The 26,401-nt window shown below is 40.6% G+C and overlaps 1 protein-coding gene across 3 annotated transcripts; it reads left to right on the top strand.

Annotated features, from left to right (window-relative positions):
* The first annotated feature begins 758 nt into the window (after window positions 1-758).
* Window positions 759-24,231, top strand: EXOG (exo/endonuclease G). Of its 3 annotated transcripts, XM_074899872.1 has the most exons (7): window positions 762-912; window positions 2,310-2,459; window positions 5,982-6,121; window positions 8,475-8,551; window positions 11,494-11,608; window positions 13,633-13,701; window positions 23,322-24,231. In XM_074899872.1, exons 1-7 carry the CDS (start codon window positions 765-767, stop codon window positions 23,778-23,780), a joined length of 1,158 nt encoding a protein of 385 aa, XP_074755973.1. In that variant the 5' UTR covers window positions 762-764; the 3' UTR covers window positions 23,781-24,231. The 3 variants fall into 3 exon arrangements, with proteins under 3 accessions (XP_074755975.1, XP_074755973.1, XP_074755974.1); XM_074899874.1 differs by lacking the exon at window positions 13,633-13,701 and having other exon boundaries at window positions 759-912; window positions 23,322-24,224; XM_074899873.1 differs by lacking the exon at window positions 13,633-13,701 and having other exon boundaries at window positions 762-894; window positions 2,307-2,459; window positions 23,322-24,227.
* Window positions 24,232-26,401: the final 2,170 nt, after the last annotated feature.

Here is a 26,401-nt window from a genome sequence, read left to right as displayed (position 1 = left end):
TGGGAACTGTCAATGTTAGGTTAATAGTTGGACTGGATGATCTCCATGGTCTTTTCCAACCTAGGTGATTCTCTGATCCTGTGAAAAACCTGCGCTCCCTATACTCATAGCAACACGGTGAGCTCTGTAATCCCCACATGGGGCAAGAAGATGCCCTCAGCCACAAATGGAAACATGGCCAGAGCTCTCCAGGCAAGCTGTGTGCAGTGAAGTGGTGGCATGGTGATGCCGCCCTCATGTTTTGGTGTATTCCATTGCTAAACTGGTCCTTTTTTTTTTTTTTTTTTTTTTTTCTGAAAAAATGCCTCTCACTTGGTGCAGAGTTGGAAATGCTTACAGTGGACCTACATGAGGCCAATGTGGACAGTAACAGGCACCTGTGAGGCAAAACCAGTAATGACCAAACTGGTGCTTCTCCTGACAAAAAATCGGATGTCAAATCACCAAATGCTGACGAAATCCAACCCCTTCTGCGGCTGGATCCTGGGGATATCACCCCCAGCCTCACTAGCTGGGGACTAGTTTAGCCACCCCTCTCCGGGCGGTTCCTGTAATCCCCGTGAGGGCGAGCGCCGCGCTTTCGCTTTCCGTTTTTCACAGCTCTCGGGAAAATTCCCCTTCGCTCGTTCCCCGCGGGTCCTTGCCCCGGGGTCGTCTCCTTTCCCTGCGGCGCTGGACGATGCCGCCATGGCGGCCAGGAGCCTGCGCCGCCGCGCGCGGGCCGGCAGGGGGCGCTCCCGCCCGTCCCGCCCCGACCCGCCGCCATGGCGGCCTTGCCCCGCCACCGCCGCTTTCTGCGCGGCTTCGTCTGCGGGGCCGCGGTGGGCGCCGCCGCGTCCTGCTGGGCTGTGTGGCGGCTCATCCGCAGCCAGAGCCAGCCGGAGCTTGTCCCCGGGGGAGCCCTGCCGGAGGGTAAGCGCCGCGGGTACGGGGGAGGCCGGGCGCGGCGGCTCCGTGGCTCGGCTGGGCGGGAGCGGCGGCGCCTCAGCACGGCCCCGATCCCCACAGACACCCTCCCCACCCCCCCTCCCCGCCCCTAAACCCGCTCCCAACCCACGGAGCACCCTCCTCCCCGCTGCCTCCATCCTCGGGTGCCCAAGGGGGCCGGGAGTTCACCGAATACCCGCGCCAGTCTTGGCGGGGGAGGAGGTTATTTGGGAATACTAGGCTGTAACTTGCATTAGAAACGCCGCTTCCCTTGCTATACCTGCTCACACCGAAGTGTTGGTGACGTGAGGAAAGCGGTTTCATGCATGGGCCACGATGGCTGCAAATGTTCCGTATGGCAGTGGGGAGCTGAGAGCAGTCGTCCTGTGTGAGCTGGTAACGTCTCCATAATATATAGATGCATCTCTAGATAGTTACGTTCACTTTTAAACACACAGTTCAAGTCAGGCCATAACTAAACTCAGTTACTGATTGCCCTGTGCTTCTTCGAGGAGACAAGGCCAGCACGGGTGGTGACTGTTTGCTTGGAAAGGCCCTGGCCCACTCGCCGTGGGGGCTGGCAGGAGTGTGAGGCATGGGGGAAAATCTGGGGGCTCTCAGGGGTGTGAGGCATGGGGAAAAAACGTGAGGGCTGGTGGTGGTGCAAGGTGTGGGGAGGGAGCTGCCGGGTTGCACAAGGGCCTGGTGGGAATGAATGGTTTTCTCTGCAGCCTGAAGGTTTTAAAAGTACTGGAGAGTTAGAAAGCACAGGAAGAATGGCTCTAAAAACTTGAGTTGCTGTCAAACAGATGGCTGGAGGATGAGGAAGTCAGTAAGACACATGTAAATATTCCTTCATGAGAGAAAAATGTTCCTTGCAAAAAAAGAAAAATAATCTCAAAGAGGAACTTTCATTCATTCAGCAGAGTGTACACATTCCTGGCAAGGGCAGGACTTGCACTTGTGCTCAACTCATACATCTCAGTTTGTGAGGAGGAATGCAATTTCCAGCTCTGAAGGATGAAATCTGTGTGTTGGTCTCCTGTGTCAGCAACTCCTTGTTGCCTGATTTGTCCCCAAATATCTGATTGTTTTCCTCTGAAGCCCAGCCCAGAGCGATTGCTTAGTAGATACGTGTTGGCATTAGAGTAGATGAGTTAGTCCTAGAGCTGAAATCCTTATGCGAGGACAGAATGAAAAGCACAACTTTTTTGGTTAAAAGGAGTTTTACTGTAATGTGCTCAATATTTTTTTAGGAATTGTGGCAGTAGCCTCAAGTAGTTCCTTATACAATATGTTTACATCAACTGAGATGCTTTTCTTAATGTCATCAGTGATCACATTTCATCTTTTGATGGCTTTCTGTTTATTTTTCTCCTTAGAACCAGTGGAAGAGTCTCTGCTGGAAAAATATGGCTTCCCTGAAGCTGGAACAGAGACCAGATGTTATACAAATCATGCACTGTCTTATGACCAGGCAAAACGGGTGCCTAGATGGGTGATTGAACATATCTCAAAACAGAAGACGCTGGGTATGTATAGATTTATTTACTTACATTTATGAAGCCCAGAATGGGCTTTGCTCTTCACAGAAAGTGGACCCAGGAGCAGGCAGGGAGAAAAATCCTATAGTGATCTCTAGATATGGATTTTTCCACCCATTCACAATCCCACTGGAGGCAGAAGACGTCTAGGTGGATTTCAGCTTCATGACAGGATTAAGGCTGATGTTGCAAGTGATTTAAAAGAGAACTGTCACTTCAGGTTGGCAGGCCTCTTCAGTATTCTTTCCCTTGGTGGGGTTAGTCTGGTATTGAATGTACAGTGTCCTGAAGCCTGCAAGGTACACTTGGCCCATGGGCTGAGTATGAAAGGGACGAATGAAGAAGAACTAGAGCTACCTTCCATGAGAAATTTCTGTTATGAATTTATGAAATAGTCTGTAAGCACCAGATCAATACAGCCATGTTGGTGTAAATACTCTTAAGTCATGTTACAGGAAGGAAGCTTAGCTTACCTCTTTTAAACATGAATGGAGAAAAGATGAAACACTGAAAATTTCCTCACCTGATTCAGACCTGCAAAGTTCAGTGATTACTTAAGCACATAAAAACTGCTCTTGCTTTCTTAGCTAGTATAGTTAGTTCTGTGGTCCAATTTATGTCAGTTTAAGTACTGCCCCATATGTGTGAATGCTTGTGGAGTCAACATGTTTAGTGGCCAGACTGTTTCATCTACCAATCTTAAAGAGATTTGCTCAGAATGGAAAGAAAAGATGAATGTCCATTTGTGAGATAAAAATGGAGCAAAGGGCATCAATAGTTGTAATTGAGTAAAGCTAGGTAGGGCATTACCTGCTCACTGCAGCCATTATTTACTTTGATGCAGTTCTGTTGTATTTTCTGATGTGCATTATCTAACACTCTCTCCTCTCTTCTTAATGCAAGACAGAGACTCAGTGATTTTCTTGGTGTCAGTAGTGAATGAAATATGAGTGGTATACAGTCACAGTAAATTAAGTTTATAGCATTAGTTCAGTTTTTATAAGGGAAATTATTAGTAATGGAGGTAACTGTATAATTGTAAAATGTTTTATGATCGCAGTACCCCTCTAAATATATCTTAATCACTGTCTTCAAATTACCTTTCAAAATTAAAAGCGTGATCCTGAAAATATTTATAACCAACCTCTAAGTAGCATCATTGATTGCACTTCTTTCTGAGAAGAAAGCAGTAATTCCAGGCTTACTTTCAAGTGGGCCTTAACAGCAGAATTGTTAAAATGTTTTCTAAATGACCAGATACAACTGACATGCAAGTTAAAATTAAAGCATCTTGAGGCATTCGGCTCTGATTTCTATCTGATAGCTACTCTACCAGAGATGTGAAGCGGAACTGTGTTGTTCAGGGAAGGTCACAAAAGCCTTCCATATCCTGAAGTTTTGAAAGGATATGATGTAAAAAAAATGTATTTTAGTGATAAGTAAGAACTCGAATGTTTAAAAAACATAGTGAAAAGAAATTAGCTTGACATGTAAATGAGGTATACAAAACTGGTTACAGAAGAAATTAACTGTTTTTATCAAAGCAGTGAACAGAGAATAAATGACTATATATTTTTCAATTTTTCAAGTTTAATCGATAAATTACACTGTCTTAAATAATGAGATTAAATATGATTTTTTAAAAATCATAATTGGGTCATTTTGCACGCTGATAAACTTGTCAGTGTTGCTTCCTAAGCATCAGTCCTGTGTTAAAGTATCATGTCACATACTTTACCAAAAAAAAGACAAGAGAAGTGAAGCTCCTTCCTTCTCCCTGCACTGCATAAAGATGCTCTGACCACCTCTCTGTTTTGACATCACCTCTATGGACATATGCACAGATGGTCAGCAACGAAGAGTAAATAGCTTAGAGCCACTGGTTTCCAAGAGATGCGTTATCCATATGCACGCTCATTTTCCACCCCTCCCCTTCTTCCTTGTGGTTGTTGCATATTCTTGGGTTCTTCAGAGAGCTGCCAAGTGGAGAGCATGTACCATGTTCTCACTACGGAGCACAAGGAAGTGTAGGGTTCATATGCGCTCAGTGATAATACTGACGTGCCAAAAAGGCCAGAGTGCGTGCAGTTTGTGTGTGTATACACAGCCAGCTATAGAAGAAAGAATAATTTTAACAGATAGCAGTGATCACTATTGGAAATTGTCCCTCATGTTGTATTGCAACAGGAAGTACTTTATAAAGTACCAAGCTTGAGGAAAGTTCTCTGGTGTGTACAGGTCCTGTTTCATACTTAAATTAAAAGAGACTGTATAAAGGTCCTGTATATTGCATCTGTACAATTATGCCTTAGGTGACACACTGAATTTTATAAATAAAAAAATCAGTATGGTTTAGATACTTTGAATTATGTTGTCATTTGTGAAAAATAAATTGTGGGCAGCAGTGATGGTGCTCTAAGCCAGTTTTCTAGCTCCACACTGTGCTGCTGCCTGCATGGAGCCATTGCACAGGCACAGCTGAGACAGCCCTTGCACGTGCCTCTGCTGCTTCTCTGGAGCTCCTATGGATATTCTTGGTTCCTGGGTCATTACGTACGAAAGATGATCTCTTACTGGAGGTTGGCAGTGCCAGAATAATTCATGAAAGTCTCTTCTGGCCATTGCTTTTCCAATGAAGCAGTCAGTGTTTGGGATGAAGTGGTCTTAAAGTTGCAGCCCAGTGAGTAATATCTTTTCCAAGGAGTTGACTGAGATTCTACACAGTTCAAGAATGCAAATATAGGTGTATGGCCGGTAAACCTGGGATGAAGGCACAGGCTCCCCAGCAAAGACAGCAGCTGGGCTCTCTTTGAGAGTGGGCTGCCATCTCTCCAACAGTTAAGTTAGGTCCCCTCACAATCCTCCCCCCAAAATGTTTTGTCTACCAAAATACTTAGGCACAGTCATTTTTGTGCATAATTACCAAATGTCTGGGAAGACAGAAGGGGAATCTTGGAAAGGAGCAGGAAATCTCTACACTTATTTCTGTGCCCATGAAGAATAAAACACTTAAGATTTTTCTCGTGAATGGGCTTATTATTTTACCAAGTGTAACTTTCTCAAGATACACCAGTTCTACTTCCAGGCTAGAGTTGGAAAAAGAAAAAATACTTGTAGTGGATCAAACAAAAAAATGGAACTGCGGCTGGTGAAGATCTGTATGTCTTCATTGTCATAAAAAGTGAATCTATACCGGTTTATTTCTTTAGCAATTTTGCCTTTAATGTTAATCTGCATTTATGATAAGACTAATATATTTTGGTTTTGTTTTTTCTCTATAAAACACCATGTTATAATTTCTAATGTGTATCGGAAATTAATTTAGGACTGGAGTGCAGATATTTAAACTGCATTCTCTTGTATGGTTGAGGAGAAAAATACTCAATTTAGATTAACATATTGAATCCTTAAGCATGGGTCATTTGTCAAGTTATGACAGAACCAGTTCTTTTTCTCTTCTTGTTACGACAGTTTAATGATAACCTAACAATTTTGTGTGTTATTCCTCAGGCAATGCAGACCGAAGGCACTGTAAATTCAAACCAGATCCTAACATCCCTCTAATGTTTAGTGCTGTCAATGAAGACTACCTTGGGAGTGGATGGTCACGAGGACACATGGCACCAGCGGGAGATAACAAATTTTCAACAGTAGGATTTCTTCTCTTTCTTTTTAATTTGTGTTTATCAGTTGTAAAGGGTCAAAAGACCCTTAAAAGTAATGTGTAATGTTCCTTTTGCAGTTTGTTTTGAGATGGAACATGATCTCATTATTGATGCGCACTGGACTTGGAGTTACAAGGTCTATTCCTGACAGCCCTGTAGGATGCTCTCACAGTCTGCTTCAGGCGTCTAAATCAGGTGCATCCTCTGGTGATACACCTCTCTTCATTAAATCACACCTAGATTAGCTTGTTTGACAGAGGTGATGTGAGTATATCTTGTACAGTACAGTTTTAAGCAAGTCTTCTAATCTCTTCTGTGTCAGATTGTCTACCTGTAAAATAAAGGTGATAACCTTCACCAAACAAACCTTGAAAGTGTCTTCTGAAGCTCAGTTAAAGGGAGACGGGGAATGATGACTTGACTCTGGCCAACAGGTGCTGAGATATTTAAGGCTAGATTGGGCAAAGCAAAGATGCTGTTAAGTACTGTTCTGTATTGGCAAGGGGATTGCCTGGATGATTTAAAAGGCTTTTTCCTTTCTGGCAATGTGTATGAGGTAAATTAGAACCTTCTTTTGCTGTAGTTCTTTCAGTCTATAAAATGTCTTCACCTGCCATTTATTTGAGCTATAAGAAAAGCATGCCCTAATGCCTTGGCTGACTAACAAAGCAGCCTTGGATTTATTGGATCCTCCTGTGAAATGTGCATAATGCAGCAATTTGTCAATTAAGAAGCAGTTTGAATTTGTATTTCTGCTAGGCAGAAGAGTGTGCAGTGGGGCAGAGTGACAGTGTAGTGGCATGTGGTAGATGAAAGAACCAGTCATTTCTACTGTGGTTATTTATTTGTGATATCTGGGCAGTTCTTGCTGGTGAGCTACCAGTTCAGGAGAGATTTTGGACCTGGCTTGAAATGCAGTGAAATGATACAAACTTTCCAATACAGGATCATAAACATTTAATTTCACAGTTTAATTAGTGCTGATAGTGTTTGCTCATTATTCTAAGGAGTTCCGTCAGCCCCTTCACTTTGAAGAAGTAGTAAGTGAAAAGTATTGACAAGTACGGGACCTATGAAGATGGTGGGTTAAGATCTTAGAACTTTTTTTCTCCTGTATTTTCCTGCGTATATGACCAGGAGGTCGAGGGAGGTGATTCTCCCCCTCTGCTCCGCTCTCGTGAGACCCCACTTGGAGTACTCCATTCAGCTCTGGAGCCACCAACATCAGAAGGACATGGACCTACTCAAGAGGGTTCAGAGGAGGCCACGAAGATGATCAGGGGGCTGGAGCACCTCCCCTGTGAGGACAGGCTGAGAGAGTTGGGGGTGTTCAGCCTGGAGAAGAGAAGGCTCTGGGGAGACCTTAGAGCAGCCTTCCAGTACATAAGGGGGCTACAGGAGAGATGGGGAGGGACTCTATCAGGGAGTGTAGGGATAGGATGAGGGATAACAGTTTTAAACTGAAAGAGGGTAGATTTAGACTAGATGGAATAAATTCTTCACTGTGAGGGTGGTGAGGCCCTGGCACAGGTTGCCCAGAGAAGCTGTGGCTGCCCCCTCCCTGGCAGTGTTCAAGGCCAGGTTGGACGGGGCTTTGAGCAGCCTGGGCTAGTGGAAGGTGTCCCTGACCATGGCAGGGGGGTTGGGACTAGATGATCTTTACGGTCCCTTCCAACCCAAACCAGTATGTGCTTCTGTTCTATGATCCTATATATGTAGTTTTTTAGCACCAGGTTCTTTGCATCTGGAGATATGTGGGCTTCAGTTCAGAGAGGTTTATGAAAATTTTTAATGATAAAACAAAGCAAATATGTAGATGTTTTACCATTATGGTTTCATAAATTATCTCATTGCCTGCATGTTATGTATTTGTAAAATATTGATGAATATTTTTAGAAAAACCTTCCCTTGTAAGGGAAAGAAAAAGCCATTAGGCAGTCAAATAAATGAAAAGCATGAGTTAAAGCATCCTTCCTATTCAAAAAAAAGAGTAGCTAGTTGCTCCCAAAGAATTGCAAAACTGATACTAGGTGACATAGTAATTCCTGTGCCTCTAGAATTTTGTATTCTTGTGCTACGTTTCTATCAATACCCCGCCCCTCGCCCCCCCCCCCCCCCCCCCCCAAAAAAGTAGATACATTTTGTAAGGTTTGCACCTCAGTTATGCACTTCTTAATCCAAAATAATTTTGCAGATGTTCTGATTTAGGTTTTGTCTGACCTTTTAAGTCGATAATGCTAAGACTAAAATAGAAATGGATTCTGATCCAAAAACTTCTAAAATGTTTCCAGCTTGTAAATGTTTCAATGAAATTATATTACTTTCTTTCTCTATGCAGAGAGCTATGGCTGAAACGTTTTATCTGTCTAACATCGTACCTCAGAATTACGAAAATAATGCTGGATTTTGGAACAGGTGAGAAATTGCTTGTAAGTAAATTAAGTGAATATCAGGCAGTGGCATAAATAAAAAATGCTTCTTCACATCTAAGTATTGTAGAACATTTTGTAGGCTATCTATAGACACCATAGGAACTTTCTCTGAAATGAAAGGGAGCTCAGTCCTTGCAGCACAAGAACAGTAAAATGACTGCTTCTGTATTCCATCCAACTGTAGAGGACTTCTTCTGGCTGATGTGGATAAAGGTAGCAGGCTTAACATCTCTGTCCTTAAGGAAGATTCAGTAGAAGCAAGGAAGGGATTTAGATCTTGTCTTAACATCTCTTCCTCAAAAAAGTGCTTCCAGTGTGAGAGCATTCACATCTCTTTATGTGGACATTGGTTCAATTTGGAGAACTGAGTGCTCCCCACTGAGTCATGACTACTTCAGGTCTTAGGTGTTTCTTCAAGTGCTGGCTTCCAAGCAGCAGTCAGGCAGGTTCTCCATCACTTGTGAGTGCCAGCTGGATCAGCTTTGAGGTGAAGTGAGTGGCTGATTAAATTTAAACTTTCTTCGTGTAAGATTTTTATTCTGTCCTTCCTTTGAGCAGAAAAAAACATTAATAAAAGTAGCATTCATCCAGTGCTTCTTGCATAGGACTTACAGAACGTTAAGACTCAGGTGGGGAAAATGATGAATTTCACAGGGTCCACTCAAGGGAAGGTTAGCAAAATTATGTACAGTATTGTACTAAAAGTCTATCAAAAATACATCATCATTCAACTACACACTGCTTTCCAGTTTTACAAGAATGCATATAAAATCATATGAGGCATTCAGTAAGGTTATACTGTTTTATAGACAAATAAAATGCTGTAACATTTTAAGACCTTTTTTTTTTGTATTGTTTTAATACCTCAGGTATTTGAGCATAAAATTTCTTTATACTAAAGCTAGACATTTGTGCCAATTCAGTGTTGGAACCCCTCTTTATTTCCCTTGAGTAGGATCTCTGCCTATTCAGAAAATCATGAGGACTGTCTGAAAATTTCCTCTGGCACTATCAGCCTCACAATTTAAGCCACTATTATCACTTTCTCCCAACCGCAGCACCCTATCCTCACAGTTTAAATACATGAACAAGGTATTTGTGCCACTTGTTTTGTCAGTCACTTGTTTAATAATAAATAGTTTTAAGGGTATCACGTTTCGCATGTGTTGTATGCCTTCCTGGCTTTAGTACTCTTTCCCTTTTTTTAATTGCTTGTTTCTTCTGAGGTGCAGGTAGACAACACAACTTAGGTTAATGATCTGTTGTTTCTTAAAGTGGTGTTCACACTCCAGCAATGTTTTTTTTTCTGCTTTCCCAGTTCCAGCTCTGGTACTAGCCTGACTGTGGCGAGTCAGTTCCATTTGCTAACCCAGTTAAACTGATTTGCATTATGTTTTGCTTGGTTATGTTTCTGCCAGATTAGAAAATTGGATCAACTGGTGAGATGAGGCCAGAGCCATCGTGGAAGATGGAGTAGGACTGTTCATCTGGGGCAGACAAGGGGAGCAGTAGGAAAAGGGAGAGCAGGACTTCATCTGTCAGCAAGCTGTTAGATAGTAAGCTATAAGATTGGTTCAGTGGTGTGGTCTAACTGCACCTTAGTATTTATTCCTCATTCTCTTCCCACCAACATGCATGCTTCTTTCTTTGTTGATGTTTAACTGTTATTTTCTGTCTTGCATTGAGTGTGATTTCTTGGTCATTGTATTCTGATCTCTGTCTCTGCAGCCATCAAAAGCAGTTTTCTCCACCGCTGCATTTATTCCTGTTCTTTCCTTGTGCCAGGTGGTGTTTGTATTGCCACGCCATGAGACAGCGTGAGGAACTGAGCTGCTTGGAAGCAAAGCTGATAACAGCAGGAAAAAAATTAGCTTGTGGTCAATGCTTTGGTGTATCACATGGCAGCTCACTATTACCAGAGAAGAAAGGGCTCATTCCTACTAATTCTGATTCATGGGGCTCATTCCTGCTAATTCTGATTTGTGTGAGCTGATTTAACTCACCCAGCACAAAATCCTAATTTTGTTCAGGGTTGTTGACAGATTAAGAGTGCTAAAGGTGGCCCAAGTGAAAGGTATGAGGAGTGAGGATGAGACAGAGCCGGGGGAGAAACCTCTGCCTTTCAGAGGCAGCCAGATTAGCTGGACTCATCTGTCTCCTGTTCTGCTGTGTTTGTCTGTTTGAGTGAAGTGCAACTCTGTCTTTAGTAAAGGACCGATGGGTGCTCACTGTATGTGATTTCTATAACATCTGGGATGTCAGATCAAAGAGAGGCTATAGTCTTTCCTTTTATGTAAAATAGGCATGATCCAGAAACCTGATTTGGAGAAATATTTTATGCTGTAAACTAAATCAGTTAATTTAAAGAGCAAAAATAATACTATTTCTGGAGTTACTACTTTGTTTTTAAACAGTTTTATATAAAAAAACCAATAAGTAGACTTGGTGGCAATGGCATGTAGAAACTTTCTTAAGTAGTTAGAGCTGTGGAAAGAGTTGTATGTTTGTTGCAGGACATTGATTCCTTAGGGAGGAACATACAAATCCAGTAACGTGGTAAAACCCTTCAAAGTAAGAATACCACCAACATGCTGTTTAAAAGAAGTATTTCACTAATCCCAAGTGACTTATCAACAGTATCTTTCTAGTGTCAGGTGTGGGAGTAAGTAGAGAACTCAGTTTTTTAGGACAGGTGGTAAGGCCATTTTTCACATGTGTGTGATTACACATGCCTATCTGTAAATAAGGACAAGTGGAAAGTATGACTTGGGCCTGCGTTTTACCTTCCTTGGCTTGTGAGTCAATGACATGAGGTTGGAAAAATGCTCCCAAACTGTCAGTATTTCATCATGCCCTTCATACTATGTTTCAAATATTATGTTGTTTTCCTAGCTGACTTTACCCTGTCTGACAAATATGTTCCAGAATGGAAATGTATTGTCGGGAATTGACTGAGAGATTTGAGGATGTTTGGGTAGTTTCTGGACCTCTGACCTTGCCTCAAACAAATGATGATGGAAAGAAGAGTGTTACTTACCAGGTATGTGTATATGTTGCTGGGTTAACACTGCAGCAGTAATTATTTATTTATTTATTTATTTAAAATTGATTTTATAGCTTGATAAAACAGTTGAACATCCTAGTACATGCAAAATATATGAGATGTCCAAGACTAGTTGGGATGAGTTCAGTAGAGGTGTTCTATCCTGCCTACACTTGAAAAAGTAAAATTTTAAAATAATTTGGTTTATTTCCAAAGAGAGATCTATTAAATGTCTGTTTGCAATCTGCAGTAAACTGTTTTCTGACTTCTATAATACATGACAGTATCTAAGCAGAGAGTTAGTGGGTTTTGTTGATATATAGGCATCTATTCAATCATTTATTGATACATTTTAGAAACTGCAATACAAAGCTAATGTGGGTTTCTCAAAACTATATAGGGTATTGGAATTCCTCTGCTCCATTAATTTCAAAAGCAGTTTTTTGCTGATGTCCCATATGCATCACTTAGATGAGGCCTTGCAGCCGAGATTCTGAGCATACCAAAGTCAACTGAAAGACTTCATTAAAGTTCAGTAGGTTTTAGGTGAATGCATTGTATTCACTGGTCCATGGCACTGATACGCCCCCTTCTTCTTTTGGTCCCCCATTTTTATTACCTGCTTAAAATACTGTGAAGATTTAGGATTTATCGTGCACAGCCTAGAAACCATCACTGATAGACAGATAGGAAAGGCTGTAAAGTTGAGAGGTGGATTTACTATTGCTCATCCTGACTTAGTCTTTGTAAGCATGTGTTTAGACATCTGTAGGGTCTGAGAGTAGTAAGGTATTCAAGGGAGGAAGTATTACCTTCTGCCCCTACTGTAATGAGATATTATTGCTGTTTTCAGTTGCTAGATGAAAGCTAGCATAAAGCAAATAATAAATGCTGTATTTTGCACCTCTTGAAAAAACACTCTTCCTGTAAATAAGTACTTGGATCAACTGCAGCTTCAGCTCGTGAGTGATTCAGATGTCCAACTAGTTCTCTGAGGAGCGATGAATGAGCTTGCTGTAACAAGCCCCTGTTTCAGAGGCATATGAGACACAAAAAAAGAGAGATGTTCAGCTTTCAACACCGGCTTGTTCAGTGATGAGGTTTAGGCACTCTTTCTCCATTATAAATACACAACTGATTTCTATTTGATTGAACTTGGAGCTCAGTCATAATAGAATGTAATTTTTTGTGTTAGCTTTTTATTTCTTGAACAACTGTCCCTTATGTCCCCGCAGGCACACGTCTGTAACCTTGACTGTGACAAAATCACTACCTTGATTTGGAATTTGTTGTTATTTTTTTCCAAAGAGTCATATGTTATGCATATGAAAATGCAGTAATAATAATTTATCTTTTTCATGTTCAGTGGCCGTTCCAGATTTCAGTTCTCACCACATCTTTGTGAGGAAGGTGACAACTGTGCTCATTTTCAAGTGGATAAATAAGATGTGGTTAAGGGATATGACCAATGCCACATGATAAGCTAGTGGCAAAGTCAGCTGTAGACTGGCAATGGTTCCTTGCCACCCAAAGGGAGAGTGCTGACTTCACTATTGCCCATTATACTTTCCAGTCCTTTCTCTTGTATGCCAGCGCTTATGACTGTCAGATTCTTCCATGAGAAGGTGCTTAATTACCCAATGCAATAGCAAACCATCTGTACTGGACTCTTTATTTGTTTACTGGGCTTGTTTTCCACTGCCGTACAAAGATAGAGCAGCACACAGAGCAGTCCAGTGCTCACTGGTGACAGCATGAGATCTGTCCAAAAGCACACAGCTGGGAGCAGGAGAGAGATGTTCCGTTTCAACAATCTCAAGCTGAGCTTTTGGCTTACTGTCATGCAGAATGGTACCATAAGAGTTCTCCGGGCTTGCACATAGCTTGCTGGAATTTGCTCCTTGTAGTTGTCAGGATATTGCACTTATTTTTTATCCCTAAAAATATATATTTGTCTTACATAGCAAAATTTAAAATCCTGAGCTGACTTGAACATTTTATAACTGGAAATTATTTTCCAGGAAGCAGTTTTATCATCTATCAACTGCTTCACTTTAATCTTGGTCATCTTTGTCTACTCTTTCTCTGGGGTAAGTGTTTACTTAGAAGAGAAAGATTACCTTTTCTGAAAAATGATTGTGGCTCTCCATTGTGGTTTTGAAATGTAAATTTTAGTATTCCACAGGTCAAAACAAGAACAGTCACTGCATCTTGCTGCTTTTATTCAAAATACCAGGATACGGTGATGGAATAATAGTGGCACAAAATGTCCACGCTGCTTTGATTATCATATCATTCTGTTCTTGTCTGTTGCCAAGATGTCTTCATCATCTTTGGGTTTCATGACAGCTCTGGTCTTTTATGAATGTTTTACAGTTTTGGTCTTTATATATGAAGTACAGCGTAAGATTGAAAAAGGTGGCATGATAGTATTTGTGTTTTCGTTTTACCATTTGGCCACATTCATAAAGCCTCTATTCAGTTTCCTACGGTGAGGTTCACAATGTAAATTGATTTGCATTTAAGCTCTGTTTAAGTACAGATAATGATGTCTACAGGTAGAAAAGTAAAATGTTGATTTGAGGCGCTTTTTTTGTTTTAAGTATTAAATTATTTGATTTGGGTCTTCCTTTGGTTTCACTCCGAAGTGTAAATAAGTACAGGCTGAGAATTGTTTTGTTATTTTGAAATATCTTTATGGCACAAGTTCTTGTGCTTGCCTTTGAAGTTGTCCGTTGGGGAGGGAGACTTCAGAATGGAGTAGAGTGGTCTGTTGGGTTTGGGGTTTGTGAGTGAACTCTGCTAGGTTCAAGCAAGTGACTTAGAAATGAAAGGCTCTTAGTCACTATTGTTTGGGCTTATGAAGCTGATAGGAGAAGATGTCCTTTTTCTTTCTGTGTACTGTTTAAGGAGAAGTGCTGTAGTATACACAGTAGTGCTGAAACTTACCAACCTATAACCTGGCAATGTGACTGTTAAGGCTGAGCTTCTTTCTAGTGTTTTTCTTCTCTGAGACTAGAACTGTGGAAAAAAAGAAAACACAGAAGTACTACAGTGAACATGTCTGCATTGATTTGTTTCAGATCCTCTTTTCAATCTTAGTTCCCTTGGTTTTGGCTAAAGGAGTGGTGAAATACGTATCCATGGCTTTACAGGCTGGTGTTTTTCTCATCACACATCCAAAAAGGTTATTTTTAGATCACTATAGAGGAAAAACAGAGCATCGGTCATGGCATTGTTCCCAGTTCCTGCTTGGACTCTGGTACCATTTGCTGTTTAATTCCAGAAAGGGAATTAACCTTGAACTCCTTAGATGCCAGCATTGTTCTATCTATTGGCTGAACTTGCTGTATCCTCAGATATGTTCTGTCATTTCATCTGTCTTCAGTGGAGGCTTTTATGCAAAGAGTAGATTGATGACCGTGCTTGGTATCTGAAAAACATATTTTGAGAATATATGTAAAATAGAATGCCAACAGGAAAAATTTCTGTGTCATTGGAGAAGCAGATGCAGGTTTTTCATCTTTGTCCAGACCAAATCAAAATGACATTGTCTTGGTTTTTTACTGTTCTCCAGTGACTGTCACTTTAGTGATTTTGCTCTGTCAGCAGATCTAGAGTTTGAAATACAAATTTTGCAGTCATTCTACTGCATCATGCTCAATGCTTCACCCTTCTTATTCCCAATGCCATCGTAGTAAGTATTAATTTAAAGATTGGCTATGTTTGGCAAATGAAAGTACAGTTTAGATAACATTTTGTTTGCTGATGAAGACATTTTCATGTACTTTTTAGTGATGTACTAGGTTCATACTGGCATCATGTCTGCTGTTTAATTGTCAAAATTGAATGACTAGTCTGGGCCAGAGATACACAATAACTGTACCAGAAGATATACTTACTTGTGATCTGGTTCTGTGGCAAATAAGTCCCCGGGAAACAAATTGCACCTCTTATATTTAAGGTAGTACTTCATGGTTTTCCCCAATCAGTTTTCAGAAATAGTAGAAGTTTTCTCCTAGCCAAGATACTATAGGAGAAGGAATCCATGTTAAAGGAGGAAGTAAATCTGGGGATTATTACTGTTTGTTGGCTGCTCCAAATGGGCTCAAGGCTACACAGGCAACTAATGGACCTAGGTCCATTATACGTGTCCCATAAAACTTATGTACAAAGGGATCTTAGATCAGCTGGTGTAAACGACTAGAGCTCTGTCAGCCCTAAATTTAGACATGATGTACAAATGAAAGTAAGAGACACTGGGTTAAGACTGGAGGAGAAGAGACACCAAAGGTGCAGGGTAGATTTGTGAGGTTGCTTTTATTTAGCACTGTACCCATCCCGAAGGTCCTTTTGTTATAGGAAGAGTGGTGATAGGGACTGTAGTGAAATCAGTGTTAAGCAACCTAAATGGTTTCTGTGGAAACAGTAGTCTGTCATCATGTAAATACAGTATCATAATGCATAGACACACCCTCTTTATTAAAATAAAAAAAATTAAATGGGTTGAGGTGTCTTGTCTTTTAATGCCATAACTGTGTATTTAGGCTCAGCGCTTTTTTTTTTTAACATCTTTTTTTAGGATTTTTAGCATCTATTGCCAAATCATTTTGGCAATAGCAATCAGACCAGACATAACAAATTAAATTTTCCTGAAGTTACATACATTTGCATTTTGGAGCGCTTGGCTGTGCAGTGTTGTTGCAGATTGTTACTGTGATTTTTATCTGTGTTGTTTTCTATTTTCTGTATTGCTAGGTCTGCCTTCATACCCCTCAGTTCTTCTCAATGCCATCTGACAGTTCTCTCAAATACTGGGGAAAAAACCACTATCAACAGAATCAGTGCTGCATAACACAAATCCAGAAGAAACTGGAGTGAAGGCAGTTAATTCTGTCACAATGACCAAGTAAATAAAGTAATACTGACAGCAAGAGGAATTTTTTTATACTGCCAGAAAGTCTCTTTCTATACAGAATTTTGTATCAAATTATAGTAAAGCTCTGGCTTGTCAAATCTGGGGTCCTACCAGCAGGAATGATATCTACAGTAAAATATCTGATGGGCCTGGTCAGTTCATGCCTCCAAGTTATGACTGAAACAAAATAAATGTCTATACAGAGAAAGCAACAGTCTTATTTTGGCTGACAGGAGTTATGTCCCTGAATTCTGTCCATCAAGAAATGTGACAGAAGTCTTAATTTTTTACTGACAGATGTAGATGGAAGTACTGTTACATAGAGAATTGTGTCTATGCTTGTTTTCAGTCAGTTCTGGTTTGCAGTATGGCTTAGTTCTAAACTCTGGTTGTTATACAGAGAGAAAGTGAAGAAACGGTTGCTGGAATGTAGAGGGAATTTCTGGAGTTATTATTTTACTGTATTTGATGATGGTACCCTCTGATGCAAGAACTCTTCAGTGTGTGCTGGCAAGTAAGGCATGATTGGATATGATTTCTGTTTACCAGGTTCTAAGAGAATATCAGATAATTGCCAATCCAGAGCTGGCTCTTGCTCCTGAAAAGCCAGTCCTTTGCTAATTCTCTTCACAGTTGATTTTCATCTTCTAGTCACTAGGTGGCAAAACACTACTTTTAGATTTGTAAGTCCTTCCTTTCAAAAATTATTCCTACCCTTTCAGAAGATAATTTTCTTACCACTCTGGGAAGCTGTAACAAGTCCAGTATAAAATGAAAACCTGGTAACTTTTGTGCATGTTTTAAAGTTTCTAGTAAGACTAACACTGTTTTCTTCTAATATAATCCCAGGTGTCCCAACATTACACCTTAGATATTCCTTTTCTTCTGCTTATGTAAGAATGGAGTTTTCTTCCTCATAAACTCCAAACTGTCAGTTTTAGGGACTGCTTTGCCCCTATTTATCTGACTGCCACCATGAAGGTGACATTAGTTAATGCCATATGCTTAAACTTACCTTAGATGCCATTAGCAAATTTCTTCATTATTTATTGTGATAGTTAAGTACTCCATGCATATTATCAAATTTGTCCTTCCTCCAGTTTTAAAAACTACAACCAAGAACAGTTTAATGATTTGGTCAAAACTGTGAGGAAAGCCAAGTTTAAGACAAATCCCTATCCAGTGACTTAGCGATGAGAGCAAATTTGTCAAAGCTTAGAGTTCTCTCTGTTTTAAGAAATCATGTTACTTCCGCCCTTATCTTTATCTGTCCCTGTGAGCTCTTTAAGTTTGTATAACTGCTTACCAACACATTTGTTGTTTTAGCAATATGTAAACATCTCTAAATGTCAGGAATTGCACACATTTTAATGGCCTGAACTCATGACAGCTGTCCACGTTTAATTGGGCATTGAGGAGTATAACAAATTTATATGCATTTGTGGAATGTCAATAACAATGTCAATAGTAATAAAACCCAATAAACACTATGCTGAAAATGACATTATCATAATGTTGCATTATTAGACAACACCAGTTCGGTCCTAGGGCCAGATCACCAAAGAAAACAAGAGCAAAGCAAAAATGAAAGGAATAAGCAGCTGCAAAAAGTTAGGGCAATTAACATTTTTGTGTTGGACTGATACAGGCAGCAAAGAGAAATAGTATCTGAAATTTCACATTGGGTTTCACAAATAGTGATTGAAAAGGAATATATTTCATGCTATAAAAAGAAGGCTTTTAGCTTGAGTGCTTTTTTCTTTCTGTTATGAAGCTGTTGAAAATTTGAAAGATTAAGCAAAATTTTATAGGAATAGCAAAATGGAAATTTTCAGTGGATTACACAAAAATTTACCTTGTGGCCTGTTATCAACACGGTGTGAAGGCATGTGGGACAGCAGTGATTTTCAGCAGGCCATTACTGTATTTTCTTGCTTGTATTAGTGCATGAGGGGTTTTTTTAATCACAGATACTATTAAAAACTGTTGCTCTTCTCCAGCTGGGACAGATAGCTGTTTCAGGCATTGATTGCTGAAAGATCATCTGCTGCCTGTGGGTAGACTAGCACAAATCAAAGTCAGCATGTGTGCATGGATAATCTTAACCCATTTGCTGTTCTGTTACAATAGGAGCATATGCTATCTGCCTCTGTTAGGCAGGCATTGAGATAAATGGGATGGCGCAGATCAGAATAGTGATTCAGACTGCTGTAGTTAGGTAGGAAAATCCTCTAGGTGGCAATCGGAAATGAATTGTTGAGTTTGGTTTGCCTACCTATTGCTTCTGTTGCAAACTTCACTTACACAGAATCGCACTTTTTTCCCTGGCTGTTGAGCTCTGTGTGTGGGGCAACTCCATGGAGACATTCATCTGCAGCTTCTGAATCTACTCCCATAAAAAGCAAATTGTGGTATATTACAGAGCATAATGATGGAAATGTTATGGTGTGCTGCAGAACTGCATTTCCTTTTTTAACAAAAATAATTGGGTCACACTGGCTGCATAAATTATTGGTGATGCATCCTGTGCATGGTTCACGTAAGTGTTAAACTGCAGGAAAAAAACATATATATTCTTTCTCATGCATATTTACTCTGTCAGAGAAATCAGGCGCTCTCCTTTGATGGTATTCTTCTCCAGCAGAATGAGCTGGGGATAGAACTTTATGCCCTGTTTTGTGTAAGGGAAGGGCAGTTGTGGACTCTGGCCATTTGGCAGGCTGAAGTTTGTTTCAGTCACTAACAGTATTGGAACTCATTGCAGTAATTACAGAAGTAGTTTACTGCTGTTCAGAGGACTAGTTAGTATAAAGCCTGTGCACTACTTAGACTTTATTTAAACCCTCAAAAGAGAGCTTATGTACCAGTTCAGTTCCACATAAATTACATGTATGGCCATTGCTTGTATGGAGTTGAGTTGTATTTAGAACTATGTTTCTCAAAAGGCCAACCCTTCCTTTGTTTTGAACTAGTCCTCTCTTTCCTTCTTTCCTTCTCTCCTTCACAGATGCGTATACTATGCATAAATGTGCATTATTTTGCATAGAATATATATATTTGCATATTATTACATAAGAACAGGGTGTGTTTTCCCTTAGCACCCACTTAGGCATTCACCATTTCATACCTAACTATTCTATGTGCAGCTGTATTCATTCCCGAGCCTTTCTAGTCAACCACTCAGTCCTGACTCAGTCCCCTGTTCACTCTGCTAGCTCACTCAACATGCATTCATGTGTTTGTTTTACATATGCCATATACCCCCTAATTGGAGATACTTGTAGCAGCTCCATATGTGTGTTCACCCTTCCTCTAGTCTTTTATACAACAGACAGAGGACTCTTACGTGTATGTGTGTGGGAGGTGTGGAGAAGGAGTCGAGCTAAGGAGGACCTAGCACATATACATGTGGAAAAAAGTATGTGAAGAGGACTGGAAAAGACAGGCCACACTGCACAGGAATGCTGCAGGTCAGCAGATGGTTGGCCCAGTGAGAATCTGGGGAACCGGGTTTAGTCTCACTACTGCCTCTTCTCGGGACACTACAGCAGCTTCAGGGTGCAGTGCAGCTCTGCACAGGCTCTTCCTTCTCTTCCGCCCTGCCCACCCCGGGGTCGTGCAGGAGGTGGGAGGCAGTGCTAGCTCTGCAGGTGCCCTGCTTCAGGGGGAGAGAAGGAACTTCAGCCTTCTGCCTTCAGCAGCGTCAGTCACTGCCTGCATCTGGCTGAATATGGAACTATGAACCCACTCCTCTCCCCCTCAGGGCTTTTCGTGCTTCTTGGCTCCCCATGCCTCCTACCCCCAGTACATTGCATGTTGAGTGCCACCCATCTCAAACAGGTTGAACTCCCAATACCGTTCATTTTGTAACCCAGTTTTAACCCACCAGATACAACAGGGTGTTGATGCGGAGTTTTTAGTATATTTTAAAATTACCTGTGCATCAGTCAGATTTGATTATTTATGCCGTTGATCCTGAGGAGCTGTAATTCTGGGTTCACCCACACTGAATGCTAAATGCAAAGTGCTTTGACACTCAGGAGCTCTGATTTCCCTATCAAGACATCTGTCGTCGTTGAAAGGGAAAGTAGATTTGGCATAAGGCATTTATTTATTGCTTACCAGTTTCAAGGACTGTTAAATGTCTAGGCAGAGCTTTATTTAGAAGAGTGGTGGCATAAACAAGATCATTTTTGTAAAAAACAAAAACTCTACAACAAAAAAAAGAGTCTGAACTACAACAAAACCATTAAATAGCCTAGTTTAGGGAAGGGGAAGAAAATAATCTGTAACAGTAAAGAAATCTAAGAGCACATGTTTGTCAGAGACAGTAGTAACATCACTACTAAATTATTGTACAAAACATGAAAAAACCTTTATCAGAGGTTCCCCTTTCTCCTAAAGGTACTTTCTCTGATTTTGATCTAACCAGTAAAACTTAAAAACCAGTCATTTAAAGAACTGATGATACAGGTAGAAAGCACGCTTCACGCGCTGAAAGAATTAATATCTGAAACAAGTTAACTGTTGGAATAGATTGATGTTAACCTTGGCTCAGTAGCCACAGGCAAAGTTTAGTTTTATAAACATATTTTCTTTTGCAGAAGTGCTGAATACTTCATATATAGGAAGTGTTTCTTTTGTGATTGAGTTATACTGAATGTATGAATGGACAAAGCATGTCTGAACTGATATACTGGCATAGTTTGTAAAATACTTTCAATTAATGTTATTGGTTGTGGCAGTGAAAGAAAAAATACCTCATTTCTCTGAAATTGTATTTTAACTGTATGTAACAAAACCTGTCAAAAATATCAAAACAAGCAGTCTTGGCTTTTGCAGGTATTGCAAATACTGAGAAAAGTACCAAATTACTGGATTTTATGTATAAAGTAGTTTTTGTAAGGCACTTGCATCTTTTTCTTCCGTTGCCGTTAGAATAAATTCACAGATTTTAGAAAGGCAGTTATACAGAAGTTGTGCAAAATTCAGATTTCCCATGTGTGAGCCTGTTATACTTTGTTAGCACAGCAGATTCAGTTCAGCAATATTGGAGAAAAAAATAAAAGCCTGATACAATGTATGCATGAGCATCACTTTTTGAATACTGAAGAAATTACATTTGTCATCAATAGGTATATTCCTTTGGACTTCTGACACAGTCTACTGTATACATATACGTGTGAGCTTTTAACAATTTTCACATAAATTCAGTCCTGATCCTCCCCTCCTCGTGCTTCAGTTAAATTCCTGGATCCTGCTCCGAGTGACACAGCAGGAAACCCAACATGTAAGCTTTTAACTTGAATTGTAGTGAATTTATGGAAGAAATAGCTGCATTTTCTTTGGATAGACTTCTCTTCCAAGATACTGAGTCATTGAATGTCCTTCTTTATATCCAGGACCCCTCAGAAAAACGCTTACTTGGGTACCGTAGCTTTTAAATGCAACTCATGTATGGGTAATAGAGATACAAAAAATAACTGACAGAAGGTAAGTTACAGATGATTTGAAATACATCTTAAAAACTACGTGATTTGGAACGGTCAGGTCAGGAACATAGTATAGAGCCAATGTTATTGAAAACAGCTTTCCAAGCATTAAAAGTGTGATGCAGTAAGAGAAAGGAGCGCTACCATCCCATCAGGTCAGCTACACTTACATGTCTGCAGAAGGATTAGGGAGCTGGGGTCTTGGTTGACTGCCTGTTTCCAAGTGTGGTTTTCAAGTTTGTTCCAGTTCAGTTTCAGCTGTAACTTAAGTTGTATCTGCTTGGGACATTTAACTTTAGTTTGTTCTTCTACCAGAGCTTCTTGTCATGGATCTTTACAAATATTTAGGCAATTACTGACTAATCTTCTGACCTTTTGTCTGCATCATTGTTCTTAACAGTATAATATAAAGTCAGTGGTGTTATAGGAGAAAGGCAGAGAACCTTCTGGGAAAGTCTGAATAACCCTGCAGTGAAGTGTTCTTTGCCCAGCTTTTCCTGTTCAAGTGAGAGATTCAGGCATCAAATAACTCACTCATTCCTGACCAGCTATATAAGGAGATGCAATGAAATGGTGTTGTGGTGGGTTGACCTTGGCTGGATGGCAGTTGCCCACCAAGCTGCTCTATCACTTCTCTCGTCAGCAGGACAGGGAGGGGAGAAAATAAGATGGAAATTACTCGTGGGTCAAAATAAAGCCAGTTTAAAGCAAAAGCAAAGGTTGTGTGCAGAAGCAAAGGAAATCAAAAGATTGATTCTTTACTTCCTATCAGCAGGTGATGTCCACCCACTTCCTGAGAAGCAGAGCTTCAGTACATGTAGTGGTTGCTCTGGAAGACAACACTGTAATAACAAATGCCTCCCCACCTCCTTCCTCTTAGCTTTTATTGCTGAGTGGATGTCATATGGTATGGAATCTCCCTTTGGTCAGTTGGGGTCAGCTGTCCTGACTATGTCCCCTCCTGGGATCTTACCCACTCCCAGGTGAGGGGGGAATGTTGCCTTGATGCTGTGTGAGCACTGCTGAGCAGTAGCCAAACACTGGGGTGTTATCAACACCTTTCTAGCTACTGACACAAAGCTCAGCACTGAGGGCTGTTGTGGGGAGAATTAACTCCATTCCAGCCGCACCCAATACAGGTGCTTTCCGCCTCAAGCTTGTAGTCTGATAACGCTGCACGTGAATTTGATGTGTAGTTACATGCTGTGACTCCTTTTTAGAGATAGTAGGATTAGCTACTCTTTTTTTTTTTTTTCCCCCTCAACTGATAAGATCTGTAACATAGCTTTCCTTTTCACAGGTAATCGGAAAGGATGATGTAGCTGTGCCATCCCACCTGTACAAGGTGGTCCTTGCCAGACGGAGCCGAACGTCTACAGAGCCCTTGGTACTGGGGGCTTTTGTGGTGCCAAATGATCCCATAGGCTTCAGTCACCAGCTGTCTGAGTTCCAAGTAAATATTGAAGATCTGGAAAAAATGTCAGGTTTAGTTTTCTTCCCCCAGGTGGACAAAATCAAAGATGTTAAAAATATCTGTGAAGTTGATACCTGTAAACTGATGGGCTTCAAGGAGTTTACATTGTACATCACTGCTCGAAAAGTGCAGAGTGCCCGTACGTTGCACCAACTGGAGAAAGCCATGTCAGAGTTAAGGGAGGCAGGAATCGAGCCTGATGAATATCTTCTAAAGCTTCACAAGAAGAAGGAAGAACTACTGCAGGAAAAACAAGTAGCAGCTAGAGAGGCAAAAGCTGGCTGAGTACTTGTTCAAGAAGATGTTTGGGGTTTTGTATGTTGAAAGTGGAGCTGAAAGCAAATACAAAGCAAGGGCTCTATGAATTATCCTTTTTCTGAATTGTGAAAACAATAAAGAAACATTTGGAAGCTGATGGGTTTGGAATAACATTCATTCACGTGTAACATGATGCACACACATGGTTTGCTGCAGTACTTAGATGTGGGAAATGAAAATGACCCCTTTCTGGCATGAATAGATTACTGGAACTCCAGAAAAGGCTTTGTGCTATTTTCTAAGTGAGATGTCAGACTTGGGGTTTGTATGGAATCCCTTCTAGGAATATTATAAAAATAGACAATAGACACCTTGGGAGTATAACTGGAACATGTTTAAATGTAATTCCACCTCCAAATATCTTTCAGGATGATGCTGTAGAAGAAATGGTACTTTCTGGGATTTAAAAAAAAATAAATTCATTTAGAAATATTTCATTTAACACTCTTTTATTAGAGACCTGTAAAACAATCTGAATCCCTTACAGTCTTTACATAGTTGTGTTAACCAAACCAGATTGTCTCCTACCTCTCCTGACCTTGTGTGCTTTGGATACTTCAGCATGTCAACTGTTGTCATTTGCAACGGCCTTCTTCCATTCATATATAATTCTGCAATTTAAAAAAAAAAAAAAAGAAGAAGCAGAGTTTGCACAAGTTCCTACCAGTGTTGATTGGGTCTTCATAAATATATGTAAGCTTAATATTTCACTTTCACCTCTAAGTTTGGATAAACGTGTTACATATTGTTTGATTTGAGAGGTGAGCACTGCTTGCTTTTTGTTTGTAGTAGTCAGTCACTGGCTTTCTGCCCAGTGTCAGTCTTTGGTCTATAAACTTCTCAACAAAACTTCTATGTGAAAGCAGAAATTGACTAAAAATGCATTTCCAGTTCTGTTTCAGCACCAACTGAAGTTGCTCAGATTTGCATCTGCTTGGGAAATTTAATGAAATTATTTTTCTTCATTAGTTTTGTACTTTATTTGTGTATACGTCCTGAATTTCAGACATAAGTTACTGTGACATGTATCCTCTGAGATTTTTCATCTGGAAAGAAAGTAAAAGCTGAAAAGATTTAGATTTTTTTTTTTTTAATGGTAAGAATCTATATAAATTTGGAGTTATGCCATAAAAACACCTTCAGTAGTTTTAGCATGAGAGCTAATAGTTTCTGAGAAGGGTCATGTAGTGCCAGGCTGAATTGGGCTGTTTTCATAAAGGATGAATCAGGAGCATTATTTGGATGTTGTGAATCATCGGCTGGATGTTCTAAAAACTGTATAGTTTCCATCATCTCAGTTCAGTTGCAGTATCCAAAAGTAGATCACTTTATAAAGCAGTTATGGTTCCCATGACACCTTTGTGTTTGCCAAGAACATATTTACAAAATCCAGACATTTAAAACCAGAGAAACGTGACTAGCTAAGGACATCATAAAAGCCTGCTGCCCACATAAATTAGAGGGTGATTGGGTGAAATCCTGACGAAACGCTCATTTCAATTTTAGCTCAGAATTTTGGTTGTTAATCCTAGCAAATGAAACAAAAACAGTAAATTGCAAAACAACAAGCCACCTCTCCTTTTGCAGAATGTGGGAGATGTCAGTGTGTGTTGCCTGGAATAACAGAGTCCCAGATACTTCATGTTCCTCTTGATGCTCTTGTGTGCGTCACTGCAGTCCAAGCGGCCTTTTGGCACTGTGATGGTGTCCTTTTGGAAAAGATACCTGGTCACTGCTCTTTGCATTGTCTTTCTCTTTTCCCCATTATTTGAATTATTTATGTTTTTTAATACAGCCTTCCACCTTCCTTTTGCTCTTGATCATTTCAGCTGAGTGGTTACAGATCTCTCCTGCAGTGCTCACACACAGCTTCCACAGACAGCTGGAACAGATCTCAGTGCTACAGATACGTGTCCATCTGTAGCAAAAAAACTGTTTTGGGACAGCACTGGCTGTATGTGAGGAACTCCAGGTATCTTCCCTTTCTGATGACAGCTTGCCATTACAACAGGAGAAGAGCCGAGCGGCCGAGCGTGACTCTCCTGCAGAGGCCTGCCGTGAAGGTGGGCTGCTCCCTGACTCAGTACATCCTTGGGCCTTATGCGCCCCTTGAATTCTTGCAAGCAAGCCCCAGTTACTATAATTTTCATGCCTCATGGCTTACTGTGGAGACTAGACTCCATATATAATTTTCATCTCTGTTTGAGCATGGTTGGCGTTCCTCAGCTCCCCTTGGAGGATGACAGCAGGTGGTGAACAGTGAAACCACTGCCAGTGCTGGCCTGTGCTGAAGAGTACGTTCAGGTGCTTGTCTTCTGCTAGTTTCCTCATCTGAAGTAACTGGAGTCTAGCATATAGCAAAAAAACGTGCTTTCTTTACAACAGGAAGTATAAGACAAGTCATAACAAGGGAGTGAGGCTTTACACGCTTGTATGAGCCACCTCTTGTAAGTAATTGCTTCCAGATCCCTCGTGAGAACTGCTCGTGTCTGTGTCCATCTGTCATTCCTATTGCACACTTAATCACTTCCCTGCGTGCATCTGTAATGACGATATGAACTCTGATTGCAGCTAAGCAGCAGGAGTCC

This window comes from Athene noctua, chromosome 2 (genome assembly GCF_965140245.1).
Source record: "Athene noctua chromosome 2, bAthNoc1.hap1.1, whole genome shotgun sequence".
NCBI lineage: Eukaryota > Metazoa > Chordata > Aves > Strigiformes > Strigidae > Athene > Athene noctua.
This window is presented reverse-complemented; position numbering and strand designations above follow the sequence as displayed.